At 37.3% G+C, this 25,384-nt stretch overlaps 1 protein-coding gene across 2 annotated transcripts in view; it reads right to left on the reverse strand.

The window, feature by feature from the left end:
* NSD1 (nuclear receptor binding SET domain protein 1) overlaps nucleotides 1–25,384 on the reverse strand; it is a 140,560-nt gene that overhangs the window by 62,521 nt on the left and 52,655 nt on the right. For both annotated transcript variants that reach the window (XM_077757238.1, XM_077757239.1), the window contains exons 3-5: nucleotides 16,146–16,281; nucleotides 8,884–9,056; nucleotides 4,071–6,642 (exon numbers count right to left, since the gene is read on the reverse strand). In XM_077757238.1, the coding sequence (XP_077613364.1) occupies nucleotides 4,071–6,642; nucleotides 8,884–9,056; nucleotides 16,146–16,281 (2,881 nt within the window). The remainder of the gene's footprint in view (nucleotides 1–4,070; nucleotides 6,643–8,883; nucleotides 9,057–16,145; nucleotides 16,282–25,384) is intronic.

Consider the following 25,384-nt stretch of genomic DNA (forward strand, 5'->3'; position numbering starts at 1 on the left):
ACAAAATTGATAAATCCCTAGCCAGACTTCTCAAAAAGAAAAGAGAGAGTACCCAAATAGATAAAATCATGAATGAAAGAGGTAAGATCACAACCACACCACACAATTATTAGAGAATACTATGAAAAATTATATGCCAACAAACTGGACAACCTGGAAGAAATAGACAACTTCCTAGATACTCACACACTACCAAAACTCAAATGGGAAGATAGAGAAAATTTGAAGAGATCCATAACCAATGAAGAAATTCAATCAGTTATCAAAAATCTCCCAACAAATTAGAATCCTGGGCCAAATGCCTTCCCAGTGGAATTGCACCAGACATTTAAAGCAGGGTTAATACCTATTGTCTCAAGCTGTTCCAAAAGACAGAATCGGAAGGAATGCTTCCAGACTCATTCTATGAAGCCAACATTACCTTGATTCCCAAACATGACAAAGGCCAATATCCTGACAAACATGGATGCAAAAATTCTCAGCAAGATACTAACAATAGAATTCGACAGTATATTAAAAGAATTATTCACCAAAATCAAGTGGGATTCACTCCTGGGCTGCAGGACTGGTTCAATATTCGCAAATCAATTAATAGAAAAGAAAGGATAAGGACCATACGATCCTGTCAATAGATGCAGAAAATGCATTTGACAAAATACAGCATCCTTTAATAAAAACCCTCAAGAAGTCAGGATAGAAGGAGCATAACCTTAACATCATAAAAGCCATGTATGGAAAGCCTACAGCTAATACCATTCACAATGGGGAAAAACTGAGAGCTTTCCAACCCTGAGATAAGGAACAGGACAGGGATGTCTACTCTCACCACTGTTGTTTAACATGGTGTTGGAAGTCCTAGCCTCAGCAATCAGACAACAATAAACAAAACAAAACAAATCAAAACAAAATAAAGGGCAGCCAAATCAGCAAGGAGAAGTCAAACTTTCACTCTTCACAGATGACAGTACTCTATACAGAAAACCCAAAAGCCTCCACCAAAAAGCTGCTAGAACTGACACATGAATTCAGCCAAGTCACAGGAAACAAAACCAAGGTACAGAAATTGGTTGCATTTCTATACACCAATAATAAAGCAACAGAAAGAGAATTCAAGGCATCTACCCCATTTACAATTGCCCCAAAACCCATAAAATACATAGGAATAAACCTAACCAAAGATATCAAAGATCTCTATGCTGAAAACTATAGAAAACTTATGAAAGAAATTGAAGAACACTCAAAGAAATAGAAAAACATCCCATGTTTATGGATTAGAAGAATAAATATTGTTAAAATATCAATACTACCCAAAGCAATCTACACATTCAATGCAACCACAATCAAAATTGCACTGGCATTCTTCTCAAAGCTAGAACAAACAATCTTAAAATTTATATGGAGCCACAAAAGACCCTGAATAGACTAAGTAATGTTGAAAAAGAAATTCAAAGTGGGAGGCATCACAATCCTGGACTTTAGCCTCTACTACAAAGGTGTAACCATCAAGACAGCATAGTACTGGCACAAAACAAGACACATAACACCTTTGGAATAACATAGAGAACCCAAAATTGGACTCTCAAATGTTACGGCCAACTAATCTTTGACAAAGCAGGAAAAGAGTATCCGGTGGAAAAAATGCAAATAGTGCTGGGAAAACTGGACAGCAATATGCAGATAAATGAACCTGGACCACTTTCTTACACCATACACAAAAATTAACTCAAAATGGATAAAAGACCTAATAAATGTGAGACAGGAATCCAACAAAACCCTAGAGGAGAAAACAGGCAACGACTTCTTTGACATCAACCACAGCAAATTCTTACTCAATGGGTCTCTGAAGGCACGGGAAACAAAAGCAAAGGAACTTTGGGACCTCATCAAGATCAAACGCTTCTGCACAGCAAAGGAAACAATCAGGAAAACTAAAAGGCAACTGATGGAATGGGAGAAAATATCTGCAAATGATATATCGGGTAAAGGGTTAGTATCCAAAATCTACAGAGAACTTGCCAAACTCAACAGCTGAAAAACAGTGAAGAAATGGGCAGAAGGCATGAACAGACACTGTTCCAAAGAACATCTAGATGGCTAACAGACATATGAAATGATGCCCAACACTGCTCATCATCAGGGAAATATAAATCAAAACCTCATTGCGATACCACCTCACACCAGTAGAGTGGCTAAAACTAACAACTCAATTAACAACAGATGTTGGTGAGGATGTGGAGAAAGAGGAACCCTCTTGTACTGTTGGTGGGAATGCAAACTGGTGAAGCCACTCTGGAAAACAGTGTGGAGGTTCCTCAAAAGTTAAAAATAGAACTACCTTAGGACCCAGCAATAGCACTCCTAGGAATTTATCCAAATGACACAGGAGTGCTAATTCATAGGAGCACTTGTACCCCAATTTTATAGTAGCGCTTTCAACAACAGCCAAATCATGGAAAGAGCCCAAATGTCCATCAACTGATGAATGGATAAAGATGTGGTTTATACATACAATGGAATACTTATTTGGCAGGGAGAACGAATGAAATCCTGCCATTTGCAACAATGTGGATGGAACTGGAGGGTATTATGATAAGTGAAATAAGTCTATCAGAGAAAGACAGATTTCATGTTTTCACTCATCTGGGGAACTTGAGAAACTTAATGAGGGTTGATGGGGGGGTGCGGTGTGGAGAGGGGAAAATGGGTGATGGGTATTGAGGAGTGTACTTGCTGAGATGAGCACTGGGTATTATAAATATGTAAACGATGAATCACGGGCATGTACTCCTGAAACCAAGAGAACAGTTTATATACTGACAGTTAGCTAACCTGAAATAAATTATATTAAAAAAAATTTTTTAAAAAGGTAAAAGCATCGAAGTAGGAAAGGAAAAGGAAAAAGAAAAGGAAAAGGAAAGGAAAAAGAAATGTACAGAATAGGCAAATCTACAGATTGGGGGGAAATGAAAGGAGATTAGTAAAGGGTACAATATTCTTTCTGGGATGATGCAAATATTAAACTGATTGTACTGATGACCGCACAAGTCTGTGAATATACTAAAAACCCCCGAAGTATAAACTTTAAAATAATGTGATATCTCACGGTATGTGAATTATATCTCAATAAAGCTATTAGAAAACAGAATCTACTGTGATAACAACTTTGAGAATTTTATGTTTAAGGACAGTCAGTTTTGGGGCACTTCAGTGGCTCAGTCGGTTAAGCATCTGACTTCGGCTCAGGTCATGATCTCACGGTTCATGGGTTTGAGCCCCGCGTCGGGCTCTGTGCTGACAGCTAGCTCAGAACCTGGAGACTGTTTCAGATTCTGTATCTCCCTCTCTCTCTCTGACCCTCTCCTGTTCATGCTGTCTCTCTCTCTCTCTCTCAGAAATAAACAAAACACAAATTTTTTTAAAAAGGATAGTCAGTTTTATCCTCAGTAACTATATTGTATATTAATATCTTAAAAGACTTCTAACATTTTCTTTTGCTTAGGAAAGATACCCTGGTATGTCAGTTTTTTTGTCGTTCTCAAATCTCAAGGCTCCCTAAGGCCTTTGAATAGGTACTACTACAGAACATTTTCTTTTTCCCAAAAGCACATGTCCCCTTCTGTCTACATAATAGGCAGACCTTCCTCAAATTATAGTAAAGGAAGCCTATCATTCAATAAAATGTATTCACTTTCTCTAAACTAACAACTCCATTTAAATTTTAGGCTCAGAGCCTCTCAATTACCTAAAATCCCAGGCTGAGTCCCCAAAAAGTTCATAGACTTAAAAAGACCGGAAATGGTGAATAGAAATAAAATGTTCTTAAAACTTACTAAAAACAAAAGTTCAAAAAAAAAAAAAAAGACCCTCTGGTAACATATAATTTCTCAAACTATATGGAAACTCGGGAAGGTCAAAAGTCAGGACCTTCTACAAAAAGCCCGCTCTTCACTTCAAATGTTGTGTTAAGTCTTTATCAATTTACCCTTCCTTTTTCCATCAAAACACACCAATTTCAGGAGGGTAACATTATGACCACTTCCTCTAATCCCTTATCATACTCAAGTCCTTACCTGGTTCAGGGAGCTCAGGCTGGGGAGTCAAACTGGGAATTCCTGGATCTTTTTCCATTTCCTCAATGCTGGCACTGGATTTATCACAAACATTCAACCGTGGCCCAACTGAATCTAAGCAGCTAGCATGATTTGGATCTGCCAGGGCATCTTCTAGTATGTTTGTCGAAGTAGGGGGTCTATGCTCTGGGAACTCATCCCCCTTCTTTACAGGGTCAGCTGGAAGCAAAACCCCAAAGGCACCCTCTGAGTTTTCTTTCTCCCTAAATCTGTTAGTGCGCTTACGAGGTTTAGTGCGCCTTTGGTTTAAACGCTGCCACCGCTTTTTAGGCACCGCTTGATTTACACCACTGGGTTCATCATTCTCACTGTTCATTTCGGTATCCAACTCTGGGCCTTTTCTGTTTTCAAAAGAAGGGCCTTTTTCAGGAATTTTGTCAGGGTCAGACTGGTTGACTTTGTCATCAAAATTAACACTGGAAAAGTGAGTACTATCTTCACTTGTTAAATGACCCATTAACTGAAGGGGTTCTTCTTTACCAGGGTCTTCTAGCCCACCTCTTGAGCAGCCATTCTCTGAACCCCCACTTGGTCTGTCTCCCTTCAGTGGAGTCTGAAGAGTCACAGCTGGAAGTTGGTTCAGTTTCCTTTTGCGTTCTGTCTTTAAGGCTTTACGGTTTAATGTGTTCTTTCCCATCTGGGCTGATAAACTATCGCGCAATTTAGATGAGGGTTTTGATCGCCCACAGTTGCGCCTAGTAACACAGTTTGAACGACTTTTACCAGAAGCAGGGAGGTCTCTTCTGTCAGGCACTAAGCTGGGTACGGATACAGACAACTCCCCAGACAGTGCAGAGTCACCTCCACTAGGGCTAGGACGGACTGCGTTCTGAGTGCCATCTCCATTTTTTTCTGAATTGTGAGTGGAGTTTCCTGAAACCAAAGCCTTAGAAGCACCTACAGGACTACTGGTAGAACAGTCCCCAAGACCAGGACTCCGATAGGAGACCAAGTTTTGAGCAGTCATTAAGCGTTGCTCCTTGGTCTTACTATCATGCATATCTTTCAACATCATTAACAATGTACTGAATTTGTAATCTGGTTCAATAGGTATATGATTCTGACCAGAGGCAGGAGAAAAAAGTAATGGTTTTGATGGCTTTGACGTTCCAGAATCACTGACATCTTCACTTAAGGATCTATAGGAGAGTTCCTTCAACTCTGATAGAACATGTTTCACCACTGCTGTTTCTATGTCATTTGAATCCCTGGTTTTCTCATGCATGTTGCTCAGTAGTTTTAGCCCATCCACTTTCCCACTTTTGGAAATGCTGGCTAAAGGAGAGCCTTTAGTATCAGAAGAGCAGCATTTCAAACTGCAGTCCTCATTTGTAACTGGAGATTCCACTACAACTGGATTTTCTTTATGCTTGCACTTTATACTTCGGATTTTGGGCTGTTTGCTTTTTGAATGTAACAGAGCTTGATTTGTAGCCCCACCTTTTATTAGTGAATTCTCACTGGAAATGCTTGATGGTGTGTTGAATTTTGGAGAGAAACCATCATTTCTAAAATCCAATTGGGGTTTGCGGACAAGAGTAGACACTTTAAGATCAGAGAGATTAACCTGAGATGTCTCAGTTCCAGGCTCTGCTGTCTTACTATAATCCATTAAGTGGTCTGTATGTGAATTAGTAATGAGGGACTTTTGCTTTGCTTTTACCTTAGTGTTTGTGGCAGGATACCTAGTATACTTTACCTTTTCATTTTTCTGCACAGATAGTATGTTTTCTGTTCTATCAAAAGCATCTGTAATTTCAAGGACACTGTTATCAGATTCTGAACTATGATCTATGGGATCCAGATCACTGCTTCCATCATCAGAAGTGGTACAGATACTAATGGAATCACTGCGCTTTTCTTCATCACCTGCTCCAATATAACAGAGCTGCACTTTCGAACTACACACCAAACCTCTTTGGAGTTTTTTCTTTTCCCCAGAATGTTTAGAGATCAAGGCACCCTCAGACAAGCCCAGTAAAGAGTCACAATTTGAAGCCTCAAATTCTTTCTTTGCAGTGTTTTTTGCACAAGAAGAAAACAGGAAGCTTCCTGGGGCAGTGCTGGACCCTGTGAGGCTGTTTGCTATCCTGGAAAGTTCATTAGAGGCCTGCTTATCAGATACATCCCCAGAAATAAAGTTTAGGCCAAGGTTCTCTGGAATCTTTCCCCTTCGTTCTTCCTTATGTGCTTCAAATTGTATGTGGCCCTTTTTCATACTAGTCCTTTTTGGATTATCAGAACTCTTTCTGGCTCGAGACTTAGCACAAGGCTTTTCCTTCTCATCTGCAGAATGTTCTGAGTCAAAAGCCAGAGATTTCAAGCAGCCATTAAGTAACAGATCATGTTCTGATTCAGGATCATTAGTACAGTCCTCAAATGGCATATCCTCCTCACTGTCCAACTTGATTGAACTGGTGACACATCTTCGGTTCTTTGACCCTTTGGGAACATCATATTGTTCAGCGAGACCAACACTGGCTTCCCATTTACTCAAAATTTTCTGAGGAACCTTAAATTTAAAGGAGAAAGAGATTATAACTTATCAAAAAATGCCAAAGGGAAAAAGGAGATTATCAGAGAAGACCTCTCAAATAAGCTTTTTCGAGCCTTGTAACATCTTCAAGGCACCTTAAAACAAATTTGCTTTTAATGTTCACTTACGTATTTTGAGAAAGAATGCAAGCAGGGGAGGGAGGGACAAAGAGAAGGAAAGAGAAAATCACAAGCAGTGTCTGCATTGCCAGTGCAGAGCCCGATGTAGGGCTTAAACTCACGAACAGTAAGATCATAATCTAACCCCAAATCAAGAGTTGGATGCCTAACTAACAGAGCCACCCAGGTGCTCTTCAAGACACTTTTATGGTACTAACCAGGTGGTTAGCATCCATTGCTCACCCAGAGCCTAACGAATGGGGGATTCCTCAAAACTACTTCTAACATTAAGATCTATCATTAGAGGAAAAATTAAGCCCATACACCCTCCACTCTTCCATAAAATAAAGAATAAAAGAGTGGACCATAACTAGGATTGCATTACTCATCAACATTACATTACTAAATCAAGGAATAATGAGACTCATCCTACCTACCCTTCCACACTTTAAAATAAGGATTTATGTTCTTCCTGATTTATGAAGGTCAAGCACTTGCTCAGTTATATAAAAGAGAAAGCAAAAGGCTCAAGATGGAATATGGAAAAATGAAGAAAGACGAAATGAGGTCACAGATCCACCCTAGGTGATCCTAAAGTTGAACTTCTGGTTATCACTAAGCCCTTTTATTTCTGGTGATGTATCTGATTATTCTATACATGTTACATAAAATCTGGATTATAACAGATAAATAAAGTTTAGGCCAAGGTTAGACTGCCTAAGCAGTCTTTTAGGCTTTAATCATTTAGCCCAAAGACAACAGAAAACCTTGGGTATTATATATGTTCCTTTCTTGATTCCACACAGTATGGAGACACTGATGCTCCGTGAAATATACCTAATTTTTCAAACTCTTACTTACCTCCTTGACTTCATACAGGAGATATTAGGCAAGGTTCCAACTATCAGCTAACTATAATACTTGTAAAAGGGGTGTTTCACTGAGCATGTAAAAATTCAAGACATTGGATAGGTAGCCTCCTCTTATAAAGCAATGAGTTGACCATCTTAGTTTATTTCACATTCAAGTACACATTCATTAATTCTCATGACTGTGATAAGAATCAATCAACTTTCCAGAATCGGAAAGTTTAGTGAACTATTTCACCTTCTAGGACTGACTATAAAAGAGTATTAGAAGAAATAAACCAAAACGTACTCAGCCAACTTTAACACAAATCATCAAGCAAATGGAACAAAAACACAATGTTTTAAAATAAAATATTATGAGGAATGGGGGGTAAGATGGACCCTAGGTGGCTCAATCAGTTAAGCATCCAACTTTGGCTAAGGTCATGATCTCACGGCTTGTGGGTTTGAGCCCCACAATGGGTTCTCTACTGTCAACACAGTGCCCGCTTCAGATCCTCTGTTTCCCTCTCTCTAAGTCCCTCCCCAGCTTGCCCTCTCCATTTCTCAAAAATAAACAAACATTAAAAATTAAAAAACAACAACAACTGCGGGTTGCGCGTATGAAACCACAACCATAAGCATTAACAACCACACACAAAAACAAAAAATGGCATATGTAACACCATGGATAGAGCTAGAGTGTTACACTAACTGAAATAAGTCAGTCAGAGAAAGACAAATCCCCTTCACTCATGTGGAATTTAAGAAATAAAAGAACAAAGGAGTAAAAAGAGAATGAGAGAAAAAGAAACAGACTCTTTAAACTATAGAGAGCAAACTTATGGTTACCAAAAGGGAGGTGAGTTGGGAGATGGGTGAAATAGGGGATAGGGATAAAGGAATGTATTTGTCTGTGAGGAATACCAGGTGACTAAACAAAAACATGTATACAAACAAAAACCCAAGACAAACCCACGAATGGTCATGTCATTTTATACTATTACATCTAAGTGACACAGTAAAAGTTACCTGAAATCTTTTCTCAAAAAATTGAGTATAAATATTTGGAAGACTAGCCCTATTTCCTGCCTACAAAAATTACTGCTCTCAGCCATTTTCTCACAAATATCCCAATGCCAAAGGAAGAACTAATATTTCAAAAAGATAATACTTCTTCCTTGCCTCCTCCCTGCCCACCACAAAGACGACAATTTGAGAGGGTTTTTTTTTTGTTTTTTTTTTTTTACCTTATGCCGATATCCTTTTTCTTTCTGCTTCCCTCTTCTCCTAAGCACAGGTAGCTCTTCAAATTGATGTCTGCCTTCGAACATGACGATTGCTTTTCCAGCCACCCAGGCTTTCTCTGAAGGGTCCCCAAAAGCCTCCACGTAGTACTGTCGATAGGGTCTCCGGTTTGAAACTAAATAAAGATATACCAGAGTCATTACTTTAAAAAGATTCATCATGAAGAGAAATGCCACAAAACTATTGCCAAGGAAATCTCAATTTTAAAAAAAGAAGAAAAACCGTTTAAAAACCTATAGAACAAGCAACTCTACAGTAGGTCAGAAAGAAGGTAAGTTTTAAATATTTCAATTCAGGTGGCAAGAAAATGCCCAAGAGTTTCCGAAAGAACTTCAATACTTTGGTCTGGTGATATCCTGTATATTCTAAACCTGTTAGAGATTGATTGGTTATTAATCACAGAACAAATTAACATAGCAACCAAATAAGTCTTATACCCTTGGTATCAGAAAATACAAAGAGCAGTTAATAAGACACAGCACCAGAAATTAAAAAAAAAAAATCAACAAGAACTAACCACCAAACAAACTTTAAAACACTTTGCTAAAATATAATGGAGGGAAAAAAATGTTTCAACACTACACTATGTATTATATGCTAAGATTTATGGAATGGCTACTCTTGACCAGGCACTCACTTATACTAGGTGCTTTGTGTGGAGTCTTAGTCTTCACAACAACAAACTCTAAGAAATAAGAGTTTTCATTTTATAGACATGGTAAGTAAGTAACTTCAGAGAACGCAAACTCAGAGTGATACATTGGCTTTGCAGAGAAAGCAGAACTTATTTCAAGATACTGAAATTAAAAAAAAATAAAAAAAACACCCACGAGCAATAAAAACAAAAATATATCATTTATTCTAGTTTCTAGATTATTCTAGTTTCTTAGTAGTCCAAAGTTCTAAGCAAACAATTAACAACAACAACAAAATACAGATCTTTTTAAAAATTTATTTCTGAGAGACAGCATGAACAGGGGAGGGTCAGAAAGAGAGGGAGACATGGAATCCAAACAGGCTCCAGGCTCTGAGCTAGCTGTCAGCACAGGGCCTGACGTGGGGCTCGAACCCATGAACTATGAGATCATTACCTGAGCTGAAGTTGGACACTTAACGGACTGAGCCACCCAGACACCCCAACAAAATACAAATCTTGTTCAGAAAAGATTATAACCAAATTTACCTAGTATATGTATCTTCCATCCATATTTAGCATTTTGGCATTTTTCATGCCAGTAAAAAAAAACTTACAAAATAAATACACCAGGACTATACAAGGTGTAGTAATTTGTCTCTTTTTAGAAAAGGATATCATCTAATATAAAAATTCATTTATACAGGAACTTATATCTAATTCCCTTAACGACCATTTTTTAAAACACAAAAAATGAATACAAACATCTTTTGGGGAAAAAAATTAGGAAAAGCCTACTTCCTTCAGAATGAGGAGGGGAAGGGAGGAGAGGGGAGGGGAGGGGAGGAAGGAAGGAATGAGAAGGAGCAAGAAGAAAGAAAAAAGAGAAGAAAAGGAAAAACGAAGGAAGAAAAGAAAGGGGAGTGAAATTTATAAACTGAACTATAAAACTCAGGTCTCCCCGGTATCTGGAAGAGCAGCCAAAATGTCAAGTAAATTTCAATGGCAACTTTTTTATAAACATTAATTTCAAAGCTACATAACCAAAAAATGAACAGTACGTATGAGCTCTCATAAACTTTAGTAACGGCTGTTGCTCTATAAAAATAGGTTAATAATAAAATTACAACATGGTCAAATTTTGTTTTTTAGTCCATTTCAAAAACAATTTTGTGAAAAAGGCTGAACTCCTTATAGTCTCTACCTACTAAATTAAATCCTTCAATAGAAGCCACCTATAAATAAGGATTAAAATTGGTGAGATAGGGGTGCCTGGGTGGCTCAGTTGATTAAGCTCCTGACCTCGGCTCAGCTCCACATTCAGGAGTTCGTGGGTTCGAGCTCCACACTGGGCTTTGTGCTGACAGCTCAGAGCCTGAAGCCTGCTTCAGATTCTGTTTCCCTCTCTCTGGCTCTCCCCCACTAGTGCGTGTGCGTTCTCTCTCTCTCAAACAAAAATAACATTTTTTTTTTAATGTTTATTTCTAGGAGAGAGAGAGAGAGAGACAGCATGAGCAGGGGAGGGTAAAAGAGAGAGTAAGTCACAGACTGAAACAGGCTTCAGGCTCTGAGCTGGCAGTCAGCACAGAGCCCGACGCGGGGCTCAAACCCACAAACCGCGAGACCATGACCTAAGCGAAAGTCGGACGCTTAACCGACTGAGCCACCCAGGCGCCCCAAAAATAACATTTTTTTAAAAATTGGTAAGATATAGGGCGCCTGGGTGGCTCAGTCGGTTAAGCATCTGACTTTGGCTCAGGTCACAATCTCACAGTTCATGCGTTCGAGCCCCAAATCAGGCTCTGTGCTGACAGCTGAAAGCTTGGAGCCTGCTTTGGGTTCTTTGTGTCTCTCTCTCATTCTCTCTCTGCTCCAACCCCATTTACTCTGTCTCTCTTTCTCTCAAAATGACTAAACTTAAAAAAAAAAAAAAAAAAAAAAAAAAGAAAAAAAAAAAAAATAGAGGTCACTGGGCACCTGGGTGGCTCAGTTGGTTAAGCATCAACTCTTGGTTTTAGCTCAGGTCATGATCTCATGGGATCGAGCCCCACATTGAGCTCTATGTTGACATCAGTGAGCCGCTTGGGAATCTCTCCCTTCCTCCTTCCCTCCCCTCATCCCTCTCTCTCTGCCCCTCTCCCACTCCCTCCCTTAAAATAAATAAATAAACACTAAAAAAAGAGAAAATCATAAGAGAAAATAAATTTACAGTGCTGTAGTATATTTGCTGAAAAAATCTGTGTGTAAAAGATTACATAGGACCCAAATAATTCAAATCTGTGTTATTCACAGGTCAATAGCCTAAGGCTCTAGGTGAGATTTCCAAAAGATAATGAAAATGACAAATAACCAATGTATCAGATCATGTGGAAAAAATTAAAACTAGGAGTTTTACTATCAATTCACAATAAATATATAAAAGACTAAGAACTCTGTAACACACACACACACACACACAAAACTGCAGAGAAATCAAAAGGTTGTGAGGGCAAAGTAAGCCCAGGATACCACATGGCTAAGCTGTGTATACTGCTAACATGATAACATACACACTAAAATTCCTAACCAAAATTATAATATAACAGGTAAAATAGCAGGATGCCAGAGGTGGATGGGAGGTGAGGTAAGGCAAGGATGAAAATGACTAATCCAAAACATCTATAGTGAGAAGTAAAAAGTAATTCCGAAGGATGGAACATTGAAATACAGCAATTAACTTTCGAAAGATCCAGCTGACAGAGTTAAAGCTTAAATAGAAGGTAGAGCAAACAGCAGACTGTTTTCCAAACAAGGCTTATAGAATTAATCACTTGACTTTTTAAATTATATGCACCATATATAACATAAGTAAACAATGACTTTTAAAAGTGATTTTAGGGGCGCCTGGGTGGCTTAGTCAGTTAAGCGTCCGACTTTCACTTAGGTCATGATCTCGCAGTTCGTGGGTTCGAGCCCCGCATCGGACTCTGTGCTGACTGGCAGCTCAGAGCCTGGAGCCTGTTTCAGTCTGTGACTCCCTCTCTCTCTGACCCTCCCCTGCTCGTGCTGTCTCTCTCTCTCTCTCCTAGAAATAAATAAAACATTAAAAAAAATTTTTTTTAAGTGATTTAAAAAATTTGGATTTTCTGGGGCACCATGGTGGCTCAGTCATTTAAGTGACCAACTCTGGATTTCAGTTCACGTCATACTCTCATGGGTTCATGAGTTGAGGCCTGTGTCAGGCTCTAAGCTGATAGTGCAGAGCCTGTATAGGAGGATTTTATTTCTCCATCTCTCTGCCCCTCCCCTGCTCATTCTCTCTCTCTCAAAATAACCTTTTAAAAACAAATGCAGTTTTCTAATACCATTTGAAATATTTGGCTTTTTGTCCATTTCCAGTCTAATTCAACTTCAGCCACACATACCACCAAAAACACCACTGATCTCCACTGCCTTATACCTAATGGACATTTTATTTGCTCTCCAGGCAAAGTTCAACCAAGTCAATCACATCTTACTTCTTAAAACATACTAGTCACCAGTACCACATCCCAAATAATCCTGGTTTTCCTTTTCCATCTCTGATTTTTCCCCCATCTCTTTCCCAAGTTTAGTATCCTGCAGAGGGGCCTCAAATACTGGCTTCCTCAAAGTCATCCTATTTTTCACGGTACATTTTGTCACAATGCATCTCATCCATGCCTTGCTCATGGCTTCAGTTAATAACAACAAACAGATATCACCATATAGTTACAGATGTTCCAGTGTTCTCACTAAATGGCACCACTACTGATATACTGGTGAAGCTAAAATCTTGGGAGCCATCCTAAGATACAGAAACCTTAGAACTTCATCCTGCCTTACTCCTCATTACCCATCCATTACCAAATCAGATAGATTTTATCTCCTAAGTTGTTCTTTATACTCTAGTCACCATATTCAACTCACCATAATCACTTCAATGACCCTTTTAGCAATTTTCTCTTATAAAAGTTTACAAAACTTATCATCCTCTGCTCAAAGTCCTTTATCATGCTGTTCTAAGAATAAAGTACAAAATGTTAACTCAAGTCTAAAAAATGGCACGCAATTTGACTCATTTCAACTTTCCTGGCCTCATACTGTGCCACCTTCTATCACTCTATGGGTGGAAGACCTTTCAGAGCCAGAGTATACACTATTTTCTAGAACCATTATCTCCTTCATTCCCTAGTTAATTCCTACTCGTCCTCTCAAGTCTCAGATTAAAGATAACTTTACTAACATAACTGCCCCTGAATTTCCTGAACCAGAAGTCCAAGTACCCCTGCGATGTCACTAACTATACACATGTTTAGACAAGCTTCTCAGTTAAGAATCTATTTGTCTGATTATTTGTTGGTATCTTGTTTCTTTAACTGGACTCTAATTATATAAAAGGGCAAGCAGAACTGATATTTTGCCCATTAATGGATCACAATACCTAGCATACTACCTGTATAATATAGTTAGAAATTGATGAATAAATTGCATGGACCCAATTACGGTGCATAGAATAGTAGAACAAGGTAAAAACAAGTAGGAAGAGCACAGAGGGAGGAATAAAATAACTTTTTACTAGTAGTACTCAACTGTCCAAACAAGCCACAAAGAATAAGATATTTAAAAAACAGTGTGCTGGTCTGCCTGGGTGGCTCAGTTGGTTAAGGACAGAAGTCTTGATTTTGGTTAGGGTCCTAATCTCACAGTTCTGGAGTGTGAGCCCCATGCTGGCCTCTGCGCTAACAGTGTAGAGCCTGCCTGGGATTTTCTCTTTCTCTCTGCCCCTCCTCTGCTCGCTCTCTCTCTCGAAATAAATAAACTTAAAATAAATTTAGATGAATTAAAATGAAATAAAAACAAAAAACAGTAGGCTATAAAATCTTTAGGTATACCTCAATATTCAAAATATAAAATCAAATCCTGCAATCCCACTTTTGATAAATCATCCCACAAAGACATGCATATGTGAAGGTTATTCTTTACACTATTGAGTGCGCACAGAGACACATTTATGTTATGTACATATGTATGTAAATAAGCATGTATAGGCTTTACAACACAAGATCAGAAGCAACCTAAACATCCATTAACAGGAAAATGGCATATTCAAAAAGTGGGAAACTATGCAGCTGTTAAAAAGAGAGAGGGGGTGGAGTGCCTGGGTGGCTTAGTCGGTTAAGTGTCCGACTTTCACTTAGGTCATGTCATGATCTCGCGGTTCNCTGTGAGTTCAAGTCCTGCATCAGGCTCTGTGCTGACAGCTGAGAGTCTGGAGCCTGCTTTTAGATTCTGTATCTCCCTCTCTCTGCCCCTTCCGGTCCTGCACCCTGTCTCTTTCTCTCTCTCTCAAAAATACAAAAACATTTTTAAAAAATAAAAAAAAAGAAAAGAGTTTTCAATGCACTAACATGGAAAACCTCTAACAAAAGAAGCTGTAAAGCATGCAAAAAAATATGCTACATTTGTGTTGAAGTAAAGATGAGAATATATACTTGAAATTATAGAAAGAAATATTGAAAACGACTGGTTATTCTTTTTAAAAGGAAGGGCAGGTCAGAGACAAGGAGGAAGGCAGTTGAATTTTTGAATATTGTGAATATATGACCTATGCAAAACCTAAAATACACATATATTAAAATTAAAATTAAATCAAAGGACATTTTAACAGAAAAAAGGCAGTACAAGATCAAATTTTGGCTCCCACCTTACATTATTTTAAAGATACTGATATTCATGAGTCACCTGGGTGGCTCAGTCCGTTAAGCACCTGACTTTATCTCATGGCTCATGATTTTGAGGCCCGGGATTGGGCTCTGTGCTGACAGCTCAGAGCCTGGAGCCTGCTGCAGACTGTGCCCCCCCACCCCACTGCCTTCCCCCACTCATGCTCTGTCTCCCTCTCCCTCTCAAGAATAAACATTTTTTTAAAAGATACCTGATATTCAAGTAGAACCAAATAAGTAAGTACAGTAATTAAAAGCAATACTCTAAATCAAGATTTTAAAATTCAAAATAATTCAAAGCATTCTTTATAATTGTTTCAGCTTGAAAACTTAACAGCAAAGATGAGGCACCTGGGTGGCTCAGTCGGTTAAGCATCCGACTTCGGCTCAGGTCATGATCTCACAGTCTATGAGTTCAAGCCCCACATCAGGCTCTGTGCTAACAGCACAGAGCCTGGAGCCTGCTTCAGATTCTGTGTCTCCCTCTCTCTTTCTCTCTCAAAAAATGAATAAAAGTTAAAAAAAAATTCTACAAAGAAAAAATAAATGAAAAAAGAAAACAGCAAAGATACAAACCTAAAGACTTAGGTAGATTCTCAAAGTGATTCTAGACAATGTACAACTTTAAGTAATAAACCTAACATTTTCCTGGCATCTATAAATAGAATGAGAGAATTTGAAATCATAAAGTAAAATAAAACTTTAAAAAGATTCAAAAAGGTAAGATATATTAATAACAATTCAACCAAAAAATGCTCAAAGGTATAAACAGATTATTACTAAAGGCAACTATAAATTTTTTATTATATACTGTATTTTATAACATATAATCAACTGCTAATATTACCTTTCATTTTTGAATGTGTGTTAATCAACGGATCAGAACAAATCCTGCAGGGCCACCATGGGCGTCTCTTGAATTTTGCCCAGATGAGATCTCCAACTTCATACTTCAGTGGCGTAGACTTTTTCTTGGGTTGACACTTTAGACAGAAAAAACATGGGACATCAATGAGAATCACAATCTTTTGAAAGAGTGTACTATTTTGCTATAAGCCTTCTGAGAAAGCAATACCACAGAATTCTAAATGAAAATGGCCAGCTTAACAATTACAAAGTACAACTAAACTGTCTTAATTGCTCAACACAGCCCTTTAATTACAGTAGCAGCTCTCAATTTATATTTGCTTTATATAAGTAATCTACCTACATTCATAGAGAAAAATAGTAATTATTTTGATTTATAAAAACCTAAAAACTGAAAAAAGACACAGAATCATTCGTAGAAAAAGATGTCTTTGCCCTAGTCCTTGCATCACAAAACAACATGGCTGGGTGAAGGCGGGAAGATTATAAAAAGAGTTTATAAATAATGTCAAGAGACTATGTTGTTCCAAATACAACATGTCAATTATATCTCAATAAAATGGGTGGGAGAGGGGACGGAGGCAGGGAAACTATGATCACTTTTGCAGGTGATATTTGACATTCTTCTCAAACATAGGCATTCCTATTAATTACATAACAATAATGGCTCCAATGAAATAATCCTGAATTCTACAGGCTAAGCTGTAGCAGTGTCGGTGCAACTGACCTGGACTCTAGACCTGAAGAACAATATACTGCAAAGCCAAGGAACACCATTCATGTAGAATAAAAAGAATATGAATCAAGCTCCTTGGACCTGTCTAATATAGAGACTCTGGCTACATCTTTTCTCCAAAACTAATATGCTTAATTTATCTGCAATCTAACATCCTCCAACTAAGTTCTAAACTCATGCCTGGGCTTTTAACACACCGTAAGCAGAGCTTCTGCCTCAAGATGGAGACAGCTTTGTGATTAGTAGGACTGAGCTTCCCACCTGGCACACACCACACATAGGAGTTCCAAGTGTATGGAGATATTCCCAGGTAGCCAAAAGAAGCACCTAAGGTACTTGGACAAAGATTAACCTCTTCCATTTACTTCAAGGAAGCATACAAATACTAAGAGTTTCTGTAAGTGCCATGTTTTGAAAACGGTTTAGAGAGCTCCTCCTCCAAACTCAATCTTCCCTCCTTAATGCCGAAAATGAATCAAGCATTCAATAAAGAATATGCTAAATGAACGGACTGAAATCATTCAAATAAATCATTATTCAAATGAACAATATCCCACCTCAAGGATATCAAAGAAATGGGCTCAATCCAATGATTTATAAGTTATCAATTCAACTTTAAGACTCTGTTTTCAGGGGCGCCTGGATGGCTCAGTCGATTAAGCATCCAACTCTTGATTTTGGCTCAGGTTATGATCTCATGGTTCTTGAGTTCAATTCCCCCATTGGGCTCTGCTGGCAGCAACCTCTTTCTCCCTGTCTCTCTCTCCCTTCCCTGCTCACACTATCCGTCTCTATGAAAATAAACTTAATAATAAATTGACAGAAGTTAAATCTCATAGAATGCTCTTACTGAAAATATAATGATTATTTCTACAAATATATACACACTGGGAAATAAGACAGAAACTACATGCTATGCTTTGAAAGAACAAAAAAAAGGCCATTTTTGCCTGTTATTAGTTTGTAAATTACCAGGAAAAAAAAAAAAAACCAAGGCATGAAACTTGGCTTTGAAACTGAAACTTTAGAACCAAGATACATAGACAGGATGGGAAAACAAATCTTTTATTTGCCTGTATCGAAAACAACAATTTGAGTAGGTTCCCATACAATTTATGGTCATTTATTTGGCAATCATTGCTAAATATGGTATTGGCTTACTTATTCAAGTCCTAAATCACTTTAAAAATAGTAACTAACATTTCCTTGTTGTTTGCTATGTGCTAGACAGATTTTTTTAATCCTAAAGTAAATTCTGTATTACTATTCTTATTTTACTATATGACTAGAGTCATATAGTATTTAGTAAGTGGCAGAGACAGAATTCAAATCTGGGCAGTCCAATGCCACAGCCCAAACTCTCCACCACTGCCTTACGATCCAGTAACAATAAAACCCCATGATTATATGCTTTACGATAAATTAAACCATAATCAATCTGACAGAATATTGGCTCAGTCCTCCTATTACTTCAACAAAGTGATTATATTATAAGTTTAGCCATAAAACACATGCCTTCAAATGTCAACTGTATTTCAATAAGCAATTTTTAAGCATACTTTTTTTTTCTAATGTTTGTCTATTTTTTGAGGGAGAGAGAAAGCATACATGAATGTGGGAAGGGCAGAGAACGAGGGAGAGAAAGAATCCCAAGAAGGCTCTGTGTTGTTAGTACACAGCCCAATGCAGGGCCAATCCCAGGAACCCTGAGATCATGACCTGAGCCAAAATCAAGAGTTGGACACTCAACTGACTGAGCCACCCAGGCACCCCAAAAACATACTTTCAATAGCAAGGAAGGAACATGAGTGGTATTAGGTAAAGCCAGAAGCCGAAACACATAACCAGACAAAGCAGTAATGAGTTCTGTCTTCAGCTCTTTACAAATTATGTCATTTTAAACAAGTCACTTAATTCAGCCTGTTTCTTAGCCACAGAATCAAGAAACACCTGCTCTACCTGGAACTATCAAAATGAAAACAATTCCATTCCTAATATTGTAACCCAAAGGAAATAATCCAAATAAGTAAATGAATTGTAGAAAAATATTTTACATTAAAAAAAATAAAAAAAAATAAAATAAAATAAAGGGGCGCCTGGGTGGCTTAGTCGGTTAAGCGTCCGACTTTCGCTTAGGTCATGATCTCGCGGTTCGTGAGTTCGAGCCCCGCGTCGGGCTCTGTGCTGACTGCCAGCTCAGAGCCTGGAGCCTGTTTCAGTCTGTGACTCCCTCTCTCTCTGACCCTCCCCTGTTCACACTATCTCTCTCTCTCTCTCCTAGAAATAAATAAAACATTAAAAAAAAAAAAGAAAAATATTTTAAGCAGCTATTTATGACAACAAAAAATTAACATTCAACAAGAGACGTGTTAAACAAAATATGCTGACAACTCAATGAAATATGCAAAGTGCAGATGAAGTTATGAAATGATGAAAATGTAACACACACCCACACATACAGTAGAACCATTCAGAAACTACACTGAAACTGTAATCATTTTCAAAAATAACAAAGTCAATGAGAAACACAAATAAAAAATTGTTTCATTGGGGCACCTGGGTGGCTTAGTTGATTAAACATCCAACTCTTGCTACTATGTTCAGTTCAGGTCATGATCTCACATTCGTGAGAGAGTCCTGAGTTGAGCTCATTCTGAATGTGGAGCCTGCTTAAGTTTCTCTCTCTCCCTCCCCATCTGCCCTTTCCCCACTTGTGCCTGGGTGCTGCAGGTGCTCTCTCAAAAAGAAGAAAGCTTCATTAAATTACTGGCATCATGGATAAAGACTGTCACAAACCTGAAGCATTCATTTTCCCAATTTTTTTTTAAAGATTTTATTTTTAAGTAATCTCTACATCCAACATGGGGCTCAAACTCACAATGCCAAAATCAAGACTCACATGCTCTAATGACTGAGCCCGTCTCTCTCTATGCTATCTTGACTGAAGACCAAATAAAACAATGTGTGCAAACCCACTGGAAAATGCCTATACAAATACATATTGTTAATACTATTATTCACGGGCAGTAATCACCAAATCCAACTAACTTTAACACATAAAAAATTAGACACAGGCAAGGATTCCAGAAGGAAGAGAAGCCTGCAATCATGAAACAGAAAATAATAGCAAGGAAAAATATGATCCTTTTCTTCAGAAAAGCTTAAATATTTCACCTTGGAAAGTAAGACTCCCAAATAACCAATGTTAAACCCATAATTCATCTGCATACAAAGTTACTTAACAACCACAATAGAAAGCTAACCAAGAGACAACAGGATAATTCCTGATCCCAAAACACTTGGAGAATATCAAGGAAGACTAGAGTGAAAAATATCATCTGAACTTAGATGGGCAGGATAGGCACATTCCAGAATGGCTTTTCCTAATATCTCTATATGCACAGTTGGAAGAAATACAATGGTTCTAAGTCTTTTTATATACAGTATTGAGGTGAACAGTGCTTACCCAAAAGTATGCTCCACAATACCCCCACAAGATCTCATTTGGAAATACATCTTTGCACATAACAAAGATAAGGTCAATTAGGATGACTCTTAATCCAAAATAACTGTGTTCTTATAAAAAGGAAAAATTTGGAAACAGACACACACACAGGGAAGATGATGGAAGACACAAGGAAAAATCATTCCACCAACCAAGGAACTCTTGAAGCAACTAGACATTAAGGAGAGACCTGGAACATATTCTCACAACCCTCAGGAAATAACAACCCCTGATGACAATTTAACACTGAATTTCTAGTCTCCAGAATAGTGAATCAATTAAATTTCTGTTATTTAAGCCACCCTGTCTGTGGCACTTTATTATGCCAGCCCCAGAAAGCAATACACATAATCTTATTTAATCCTCACATTATGAAATGACATGGTCTCCATTTTACATATAAAGAAACTGAGAATCAAAAAGGTTAAATCACAACTGTAAAGACCTAAAATTTAAACCTGATTAATTCCAAAGACCATGTTTTTTTAATACAACATATTTTTCCTCCAATTTTAACCGAATAAATATGACTAGAACTTGTTTTTCTCAAACTGTTTAAATCAAATCTAAAAACCAATTCCATTAAAAATCCCCAATTCCATTCTTTCATGGACAGCAACATGTAATTTCAACAGTAAACTTTGCTGAAAAATCTTGTCACTGCTATTTTTAAAGGACTGATGCATCTCCTTCAATCACAATCAAAAACTGGCCCTTGAGCCAAAAACTATGATTGAAAGACACTTTAGGTGAGATCTTTAAGCACTTTCACTAATGAAATTTCCATGAAGACGTCCACACCATATTACAATATGGTGATTACAAATGTAGTATGGTCCAAACCATATTACATTTCAAAGATAAAATGTGCTCCAGTGGTTCAGGTATGTTCCTGGATATATGGGATAGGACTTAAAATCATGTCCCATTTTAATGTTTATTGAATGGCACCAGAGCATAGATAATCCTTGGATACCAGTATCCTTACATGCATATCAAAAACTTAGAACTGAGTGAACTATTTAAAATCAGTTACTTGGGGCACCTGGGTGGCTCAGTCGGTTGGGTGTCCGACTTCGGCTCAGGTCATGATCTTGCGGTTCATGGGTTCAGGCCCCGCGTTGGGCTCTGTGCTGTCAGGTCAAAGCCTGGAGTCTGCTTCTTATTCTGTGTATTCCTCTCTCTCTCTGCTCCTCCCCTGCTCATTCTCTCTCTCTCTCTCAAAAATAAATAAACATTTAAAAATTTTTAATCAACTAACTCATAGAACAGTAGCATCTTTTTTTTCTCTTTTTAAAATTTTATTTTGGTAAGGACATTCAACGAGATCTATCTTCAACAAATTTTAACTGTACAATACATGGATGTCTACTGGTACAACAAACAGTATCTTCTAAAGCAACTTTAGGGGCGCCTGGGTGGCTTAGTCGGTTAAGCGTCCGACTTTCGCTTAGGTCATGATCTCGCGGTTCGTGGGTTCGGGCCCCGCGTCGGGCTCTGTGCTGACTGCCAGCTCACAGCCTGGAGCCTGTTTCAGTCTGTGTCTCCCTCTCTCTCTGACCCTCCCCTGCTCACGCTGTCTCTCTCTCTCTCCTAGAAATAAATAAAAATATTTAATTAAAAAAAAAAATAAAGCAACTTTAGAGTATACAGTGATATAGAACTTAAGGTAAGGACCTAGGGATGTGATCACAGAACTTACTGCAACTCTAGGATTCAGTTCCTGTTTTAGTTAGTAAAAATATTCTCAACATTTGTTAACAGTCTGCTACTGCCTCTATAGAGTCCAGAAAACAAATATTTTTAGTAACTTATTTAAAAGACCAAGTTTTAAAGGTTATAGTAAGAACTACACTATACAGACCTATCTAAATTTTACTTTGGAATTTCACCTTTTCCTAACCTAGTCAAAAGTGACTCCCTTATTCTTATGATAAAAATAGGTAATGACTCTATTTTACAAAAAGGACACCTAAGGTAAGAGATTATATAAAACTCACAGTGTTGTTCGTTTAATAACATACAGAGTGAATAAAATAAAAACAGATAATCTTAATTTGTGTTATGTACTCTATAAAGCATTGATATAATTTCATTAAATTTGATAGTAGCAAAGCTTTTCTGAAAATCTGCACAGCACCAAGCCCACAGTAGGATTTCAGAGATTGTAATCACCTAAACAGTAGAAAGAGACTTTCCATCCTACCTGTGTCTAACCCTTAGCCCAGTACCTGGTAAAGAGTAGATATTAAGCAACTACTGACTAGCTGATTCCACAAACTAACATGGTATATATACTTTATTACTAAAAGAACACTTAAGTATATATCTCAATTTAAAAAAGAGTCCCTAACAAATCTGCCCTACAAGAAATATAGAGTTCTTTAGCTAAAATAAAAGACAACAATAGTTCAAATCTTCATGAATAAAGAATGTCCTAATGTGGTATTAATACAAACCACATTGTAACAAATTAAGATGTTAGTTGCAATCTTAACTACTTCACCAAAGCAACCACTAAGAAAACCACTGTGTATATTTAGGGAAAGAGGGGGCACTTTCATATAAATGACAAGAAAATTAAAAAGTTGCACTAGAAAATATCTATTTAACATTAAAGAAGATAGTAACAGAATCAGAGGAACAAAAACATCGTAAGATACCTTAAAAAAAAAAAAAAACCCAACAAATAGTAAAATGGCAAACATCAATCCTACCTATCACTACTTAATAAAATATATGGCGATTTAAAACTACAATTCAGGGTCGCCTGAGTGGCTTAGTGGCTGAGTATCCAACTCTTGGTTTTGGCTCAGCTCATGATCCCAGGGTCATAGGATCAAGTCCCGCGTCAATGCACTTAGCATGGAGTCTGCTGCTTGGGATTCTAACTCTTCTCTCCCTCTGCCCTTCTCCCTCAATCCTCTCGCTCTCTCTCTCTCTAAAATGAAAACAAAAAAATTTTTTTTAACCTGCAATTCAAATAACTAATTGGCAGAATGGACAAAAAATATGATCCAACTATATGCTATCTACAAGAAGACGCTTTATATCAAATTCAAAAAACAGAGTTGAAAGCAAAAGGTTGAAAGTAACAAAACAGTAACAAAAAGGGGTAGCTTCTCTATATTAATATTACGCAAAATACACTTAAAGGTAAAATGGTTTCTAGTGACAAACATGGAAATTATATAATAACAAAAGTGTCAATCTAACAGGAAGGTCTAACAATTACAAATATACATATAACAAACCAAACTCCCAAATTCATGAAGCAATAACTGACAGAAATAAATATAGAAAAGGAGACATAATAACAGAGACTTCAAAACCCACTTTCAGTAATGGAGAGAACAAGACAGATGATCAATAAGGACACAAAAGATGTGAACAGCACTATAATCCAAATAGGCCTAAGAGGTATCTGAAGAACATTTTACCAAACAATCACAGATACACAATCCTCCTAAGTCTACATGAACATTCTCAAGTATAGACCATATATTAGGCCACAAAAATAAAATTAAAAGAAATGAAATAGAGAATATGTTCTCCAACTACCACGGAACAAAATTAGAAACCAAAAGACAAAGAAAATTGGGAAATTAAACAATACACTACTAAATAACCAGTTAAGTCAAAGAATTCACATGGAAAATACTTTGAAAGAAAATGAACACAAAATATACCACAACTTAAAAGATGCAGCAAAAGCAGTTTTTAGAGGGATATTTTTAGCTGCAGACATGTATATATTTTTTAAATCTCTCAAATACCCTAAACTTTCACCTTAAGCTAGACAAGTAACAACAGACTACACCTAAAGCAAGGAGAAAGAATAATGAAGATTAGAGGGAAAATTAAGAATAGAGAATCTAGAAAAAAAACTGACAAAACCAAAAGTTGGTTCTTTAAAAAGATCAACACAACTGATAATTTCTGGCAGACCAAGAAAAAGAGAAGATTCAAATTATTAAAATTAAAAATAAAAGTGTGGCCACCACTACTGATTATATAGAAACAAAATGGATTAGGAGAGTAGAATGAACAACTGTATGCCTATAAATTATATAACCTAGATGAAATAGACCAAATCCTAGAAACAAAAACTACTGAGACTAAATGACAGAGAAACAGAATATTTGGATAAACCTGTAACTAGTGAGGAGATGGACTCAGTAATGAGTAAGGGCAAAAAAAAAAAAAAAAAAGAGAGAGAAAGAAAAAGAAAGAATGAAAGAAAGAAAAGAAGGGCGCCTGGGTGGCTCAGTTGGTTAAGCGGCCGACTTCAGCTCAGGTCATGATCTCACAGCTCGTAGGTTTGAACCCCACATCTGTGGCTCTGAGCCTGCTTCAGATTCTGTGTCTTCCTCTCTCTCTGCCCCTCCCCCGCTCACTCTCTCTCAAAAAGCTAAAATAAAAACATTAAAAATAAAAAGAAAGAAAGAAAACCCCTAGACCTAACAGCTTCATTGGCAAGTTGTACCCAACCTTAAATAAGAAGAACACCCATTCTCCTCAAACTTTTCCAAAAAACTAAATAGGAACACTCCCTAATTCATTCTTTGAGACCAGTATTACTCTGATATCAAAACCAGATGAAGACACAAGAAAAAGAAAACTACAGACCAATATCCTTACGAACATGGATGCAAATATCTTCAACAAAATACTAGCAAAACAAACTGAAAATTATACTTAAAAAACAGAATAAAAAATCATTATTTTGTTACATAACACAATGTTATATAACAATTATATATCAAAAAACAAATAGTTAACTATACTGGAATCAAAAAAATTAATAAAAACAAACAACAACAAAAAACCATACATCATAAAACCAAGTAGAATTTATTCCTGGAAGACAAGAAATGTTCAACATATAAAATCAGCAAATTTAATATACTTCATTAACAGAATGGAAAAAAATCATGATCATCACCATGGATGCATAAAAAGTTTTTAAGAAAATTCA

This window comes from Crocuta crocuta, unplaced genomic scaffold (genome assembly GCF_008692635.1).
Source record: "Crocuta crocuta isolate KB4526 unplaced genomic scaffold, BGI_CrCroc_1.0 scaffold131, whole genome shotgun sequence".
NCBI classification, from domain to species: domain Eukaryota; kingdom Metazoa; phylum Chordata; class Mammalia; order Carnivora; family Hyaenidae; genus Crocuta; species Crocuta crocuta.